At 42.4% G+C, this 5,949-nt stretch overlaps 1 protein-coding gene across 2 annotated transcripts; it reads left to right on the top strand.

Moving 5' to 3' along the window:
* The first annotated feature begins 287 nt into the window (after positions 1 to 287).
* Positions 288 to 5,397, top strand: PRELID3B (PRELI domain containing 3B). Of its 2 annotated transcripts, XM_080354826.1 has the most exons (7): positions 288 to 390; positions 1,118 to 1,286; positions 1,646 to 1,735; positions 2,271 to 2,341; positions 2,815 to 2,875; positions 3,199 to 3,301; positions 3,981 to 4,121. In XM_080354826.1, exons 1-6 carry the CDS (start codon positions 359 to 361, stop codon positions 3,295 to 3,297), a joined length of 522 nt encoding a protein of 173 aa, XP_080210952.1. In that variant the 5' UTR covers positions 288 to 358; the 3' UTR covers positions 3,298 to 3,301; positions 3,981 to 4,121. The 2 variants fall into 2 exon arrangements, with proteins under 2 accessions (XP_080210952.1, XP_080210951.1); XM_080354825.1 differs by lacking the exon at positions 2,815 to 2,875 and having other exon boundaries at positions 3,981 to 5,397.
* Positions 5,398 to 5,949: the final 552 nt, after the last annotated feature.

Below are 5,949 nucleotides of genomic sequence, written 5' to 3'. Positions count from 1 at the left end.
AGAGCAGCCCAGCACAATCCGCCCCCGCGGCACCAACGGCCGCTCCACGCGCGCCCTACAGCCGCGCGCATACGCAGTAGGCTTTACCGGGCACCAGGCAGGCGCCTGACACGCCCCGCCGCTCGAGCGCAGCGGTCCAGAGTCCTCTGCGTGACTTTCACGTGGTACGTGACACCTGACGTCACCGCGAGGCCGCGCGGCGATTGGCGGCCAGTGTTGCGCACGGCACGGCGCCGGTTCGCTCCGCGCTGCGCAGGCGCAGCGGCTGCCGGCGGTGCCGGGTCCGCGGGTGCCGCAGCGGCGGGGGAGACGAGAGTAGAGCGGGGCGGCGGCTCCCCTGCCCCTGCCCGCCGCCGCCATGAAGATCTGGACCTCGGAGCACGTTTTCGAGTAAGTGCATCCCGGGGGCGGGGAGAGGGACGAAGCAGGGCTGGCGTGGGGAGGGCGGCCGCGCCTCTGGTGGGCCGAGGGTTGAGGGGGCTTCTCCGCCCCTGGGCGGTGTGCCCCGCGCCGGCTCGGTGCCGCAGCGCTGCCCCGGCGGCCGCCGCTCGCTCGTTTCCGTTGACCTTCCCCCTGCGCGTCCTTGCCGCCTCGGGGTCACGCTGCTGGGACGCGGGCGCCGCCGCTGCCAGCGGGGCGGGGGATTCCACCAGCCGAGGGGACGCGGCCGCTGGCCCGTGGAAGCCGCTTAAAGCCCAAGCGGGACGCGCACCAGTGAGCGGGATCCAGCCGCGGTGTCCGCCCCGCTGAGGGTCGGCTTTATGCTGTCCTCCCCTTCTGGGTGTAGCACTGACCAAGGCAGCCTGAGTCGCTTCATGGTGTTGGGGCTCAAGTGCTCCAAAACTCCTCTGTTGAAAAATGATCCAAGGAAACTCTGTTAGAGGAGGGTAACAACCTAATTGTTATTACTGAAACTGGAAAGAAATTGCAATCTTTCAGCATTATGTCACAGGGAAAATGTTCTTATCTAATTATAAGCCAAACTCTGGAGTCATGGTTAGTCAGGACATGCCCAGCTTGCATGTACCACTGTCCAATCCATGAAATAAATGTTTTAACAGAGATACTATTAATAACCAAAGGTGTACAACTCTGTGTCTGGATTCTGTTTTGGCAGCCACCCCTGGGAAACGGTGACGACAGCTGCTATGCAGAAATACCCAAACCCCATGAACCCCAGCGTGGTGGGAGTCGATGTCCTGGACAGACACGTGGACCCCGGTGGGAAGCTGCACAGCCACAGGCTGCTCAGCACTGAGTGGGGAATACCCTCCATCGTCAAATCCGTGCGTATTGTGTCATAGCGCTCAAAGGGATGCGGGAGGGAGGGGGAGCTCATGAACCAGGTGTTGTAATAGAAGTGTATAATTTCATAACTCTGATAGCTTACAAATAGAAGCATTTATGTCTGAGGAAAGCTCAACAGCAGCACACACAGTGACTTCCTGATAGCCAGAACCTGCCCAGCTCTTAGGCTGCTTCCATCTTGAAAATGAGATTGACCTCAACTGAATAGTTTTATTTTAAGCTAAGCCCTAATTCTGTTGTCTTGGTGTCTGTTCAATACAATAACCACTACTTACGTAGTAAAAAAGTTGCAGTTGGCTAGCACAATTAATCCCATATATGTTTGACATTCTTCTAGATCATCGGCACGTGCAGAACAAAGACGTATGTTCAGGAGCACTCTGTTGTTGACCCAGTGGAAAAAACGATGGAGCTTAGATCCAGTAATGTAAGTAGCTGTGTTTGTGTGATTGAAATAGATTACACGTTATAATAATGCCTTGTAAATTTGAAAAGGAAAATTATCTTGAAAATTACTTGAAAATTGCATTAGAACAAAGAAGTTAAAGGTTTAAGTAATGTGTATATAGTTGACCAGTTTTGTTTTTCAGAAAGGAACTCCTAGATTTTTTTGAACTTGTCAGCACTGAACAAACTGATGAGCAGGACAGGAGTAGTTCTGGGGGCAGGGGGCAGCCTGTTAAGAAGAAATTTTTACAAGCCATTTGGTGTACACTGTCACTGTTTCCTAATCATGTAATATTTTGCTCTTTGTCCTACTCCATCTGTCTGATCCCACTGTTGAAATGTTCTTACAAAAGCACATGCTGAACTTGGAGATTATCTTGTTCTACAACCCTAATACTTGTAAGAAAAGTATAATGTTTGAATCAGATAAAACCGCAGATTCAAAACTAATGTTTTTATTTACTACATTATTTTCATATCTTTACCAAGGGATAATCTTACCTTGTATTCTACAGATTTCATTTACAAACCTAGTGTCAGTAGATGAGAGGCTTGTCTATAAACCACACCCTCACGAACCAGACAAGTAAGTACCTGTTTGTTCTGAGATTGCCCTGAAGTAGGACAGGCTTTGAAAATTTCTGTGGTTTCCTTTGAACAGAAGATGAGGTTTACATCACTGCTGTTGTGGTGACTTGTCTAAAAAATATTTAAATGGACTGTCATTTTCTCTAGTGACATTGGTTCTGCAGAGCACTATTGGGAAACAGTGTCATGCTATGCTGGAGTCCAGTTCAGATCACCTTTCGGGGAACTGCCCTGTGCCCCACTTGTAAATGAGTCTGTGTATGTCTTCAGTTATCAGCTCCTTGTCTCTGATCTCTTTATCAGCCTGAGCACAGAACCTGCACCAAAAGGCACATTAATTTGCCTTTAGTCTATCATTTTGGAGGTTTGGCTTTTGCTGTTTGTTTGGGTTTTGTTTGGTTGTTATTTTTAGGCAAGTTTAGAGTTTGCTGAGTCTATACTACTGGAACTAATTCTGAAGGATCTTTCTAGGGATTCCAACAGAAGAGGTTCTCTCATGGAAGTCAGAAATGTTAAATCCCTATTGTTGAAGGTGATGCCTTAATACTGTTTTCTCAGTATACCTTCATTCCACACCTGCTGTTTCTGCTTTTAACTTCCTGCTGCTAAAGATGGAAATAGTTGAATGCCACAAAGGGACACCTGGACTTAATGGGGATTCTTGGGTTTTATTTTATGAGTAGAGGTGTAAAGCAGTTCAGCAGTGTGCAAGTGGATTGTGTGGGGCAAGAAGTTCAGTGTTACACAACAAAGCTGATGAGGGAATGTACTTTTTGGAGAGGAACAAGTTTCTTTCAGCAATACATTCCTTTTTAAACTACTCAGAATAATTCAGTTTCCTGCTCTCTGTTTCAGAACCATTTTGACACAAGAAGCAATAATATCTGTAAAAGGTGTCAGTCTCAGCAGTTACCTAGAAGGGCTAATGGCAAACACAATTTCTTCCAATGCTAATAAAGTAAGTACGATCCTTGTGTAAAATGTGTCACCACTGGCTAAATGACAAAGAGAATAAAAATCTCTCTAATTTTTGCCTTTGTGAGCAATGTTAGGAAGGGTTCACATAGTTCTCCTTTTACTGGACAGACTGATTGGTCAGTTTGCTGGACATCCTCTTTTTTTATTTTTCCTTTTGTGAATGGAGATAATAAATTATTGTTGGCAAAGTCTCTGAATCTTCACTGGAAAAAACATCTCCACTCACTTAGCAGTCTGGCACTGTCATTCTTTTGCTGCCTTCTTGATGCTGTCTGTTAGTTTTTGCTGTTGAAAAATGGTACACATTCAGACAGATCAGAAGTAGTTATGTGGGAGTAATGAAGTGGTGTTTTAGTTGAGGGTCTGTCCTCTGGAAATCCAAAGATGTCTTCAGCTTCAAGAATGGTAAGACAATCTGGATAAAAGTCTTTCGTGGTTCATAATTTGAGCACTGTTGACATAAGGAATTTTTTCATTAAATGCAAGATGGTTATGTTCTTGCAGTACTCTGGTTATTGAAGTAAAAAGTATCACAGAGGCATGTATTTCTGTACCTTTTCTTTTTTCAACTATTGTGTCTTTAGTCATTTTCAGTAAGACAGGGTTTAAACTATTATTTACTAAGATTTATATGCTGATAAACTTTTCTTTAACTGTAGGGCCGTGAAGCATTGGAATGGGTAATTAATAGACTGAACGCTGAAATTGAAGAGTTCACAGCTTCAGCAAGAGGAACCATGAGGAATTCAATGGCAGCAGCAGCATTTGTAGAGAAGTGATAGTAAATAAACCTGTGCTACTAATGAAGTTTAACAACCTGAAGCTTCACTCCAAACCTAAATACGTGTGTCCTTTATTATATAAAGGCATACCTGTATATTTGGCATGTTTGAAATTTAATTTGGAGAAAAGGTGAATTCTTACTAATGAGGCTGATGCACACAGCCTAGTTAATCTATTGGTTCAGCTGGACAGAATTTTGGTTACAGATGAAGAAATAATTTTCATATATAGTTTCTGTATTTACATGAACACTAACTTATGTTTTCGGATATGAAATAGCCTCATTTGGCAAAGAGGCTGCTTATGGTGGAGGAGACTGTCATGTTAGGTTAACTGGTATGGAATTTTTATTCTTGTGTGACTTCTGGACTACCTCTTTTGGGACCAAGCCCAAAATTAAACAAAATGGTTTGTTCCAGCATTGGTTTTGTTTGTTAATTCTTGATAGTTATGTGATACAACTTGGTTTAATAGAAAGTTTCTTACTTGATGCTTGAAATACAGAAGAATGTACAAAGTATTTTTTTATAAGCTTTTTAAATTGTTTTAACTGGTTGAGCTAACATGGTACTTAAATTGTTTTTCAGTCAATATAGGTAAAACATACAAAGTGTCTCTTATCTACTAAGACCTAAATTCTGTTCCTAAATGCAACTTTAATGAACTGGGCGTACAGTAACTTAAAATAAATTTTTATCTTAAGCTTCTGTAAGAAGTGTCTCAATTTCTAAAAGCCTGTTAAATAAAGGGTACAATAAGCACAGAGCCTTAAAATCTTGCAAGCTGCTAGGGCATCTAAGAATAGCAGGTGTTAATGCCAAAATTTCAAAGAACCACTTAAGGGACTAAGAAAATCTTTGTGAAGTTGGCCAAAGAAATACCTAAGTATAAGAGGAAGTAATATTAAGGAATGTTACTGATATACTCATTAACTTGATCTTGCTCCAGAAATAACCTGTTACGTCAACTGAATATTGTGTTGTCCTTTAATTTAAATGTTGTTTTAAGTTCCAGAAGTTCCTTTACCTTTTGAACTAATTTGCTCACAATACAAGGCACTTTAAATGAAGACATTGAGAACAAAAAGTTTTCTACGGTTTGTGTTTCTTTCTTGGTACTCGCTGTAGATTCTTGGTACTGTCACTGGTCATTAGCTGTGGGAACTTAAAGGTCAGTGCTCAACATCCTTACGCACTGTGCCAGTCTACGGCAGTCCTGGTGACTTCAGCAGGGGCTGTTGGTCCCATGAGGCTCCTTCAGGGCAAAGGAAAAATGGAAAGACACAGCCCTGAATTAGCTGATGCTCGTATTTTGGTGCCAGAGGCTTTTCCTGGAATTTTGATCCTAAGCTTACTAGTAATTTCAAGGCTCTCCTTCAGCCTGTAATATCTGTAATGTCACCTGTCCCAGCATATGTTATGTTGCATGCCATTTGTTATTTCAGAATTTCCTATTGAAAAGTGTCTGCTGTATGGAGAACCAGAGGTTATTTTAAGTGGTAAACACATGGGAACACATTCTTCAGTAAGATTTGTGTAGGGGGCAAAAAAACAGGCATTTATATATACATATATAAAATCCAAAAGGTAATTATTCTAAATATTTTTCTAAAATTGAGACTACCTTACTAAATTGAAACCATTGAGGTTTGCCATGCTTTTATAGATTATTACAATTGAAATAACATTTCAGTTTTAAAAGTGTGAAACTTCCGCAAAACTACCATCATTTCTGATAAAAACGCAATGGTTGAAACTCATTTTAAATTATTTAAATGATTGTTTAGCCATTAGCATCACTTGGTATTTTAAAGTCAATTTTTTCTTTTCCTAATTTGTCTGCACT

The sequence above is a fragment of the Nesoenas mayeri genome (genome assembly GCF_963082525.1).
Source record: "Nesoenas mayeri genome assembly, chromosome: 16".
Lineage (NCBI taxonomy): Eukaryota > Metazoa > Chordata > Aves > Columbiformes > Columbidae > Nesoenas > Nesoenas mayeri.
Note: the sequence above shows the minus strand (reverse complement) of the source record. Positions and strands in the feature narration are given on the sequence as shown.

Coding starts and splice junctions, on each gene's coding strand:
- PRELID3B (XM_080354825.1), top strand. CDS start 359: ATGAAGATCTGGACCTCGGAGCACGTTTTCGA. Junction 1,287..1,645: donor TACCCTCCATCGTCAAATCC/GTGCGTATTGTG, acceptor ACATTCTTCTAG/ATCATCGGCACGTGCAGAAC. Junction 1,736..2,270: donor TGGAGCTTAGATCCAGTAAT/GTAAGTAGCTGT, acceptor TGTATTCTACAG/ATTTCATTTACAAACCTAGT.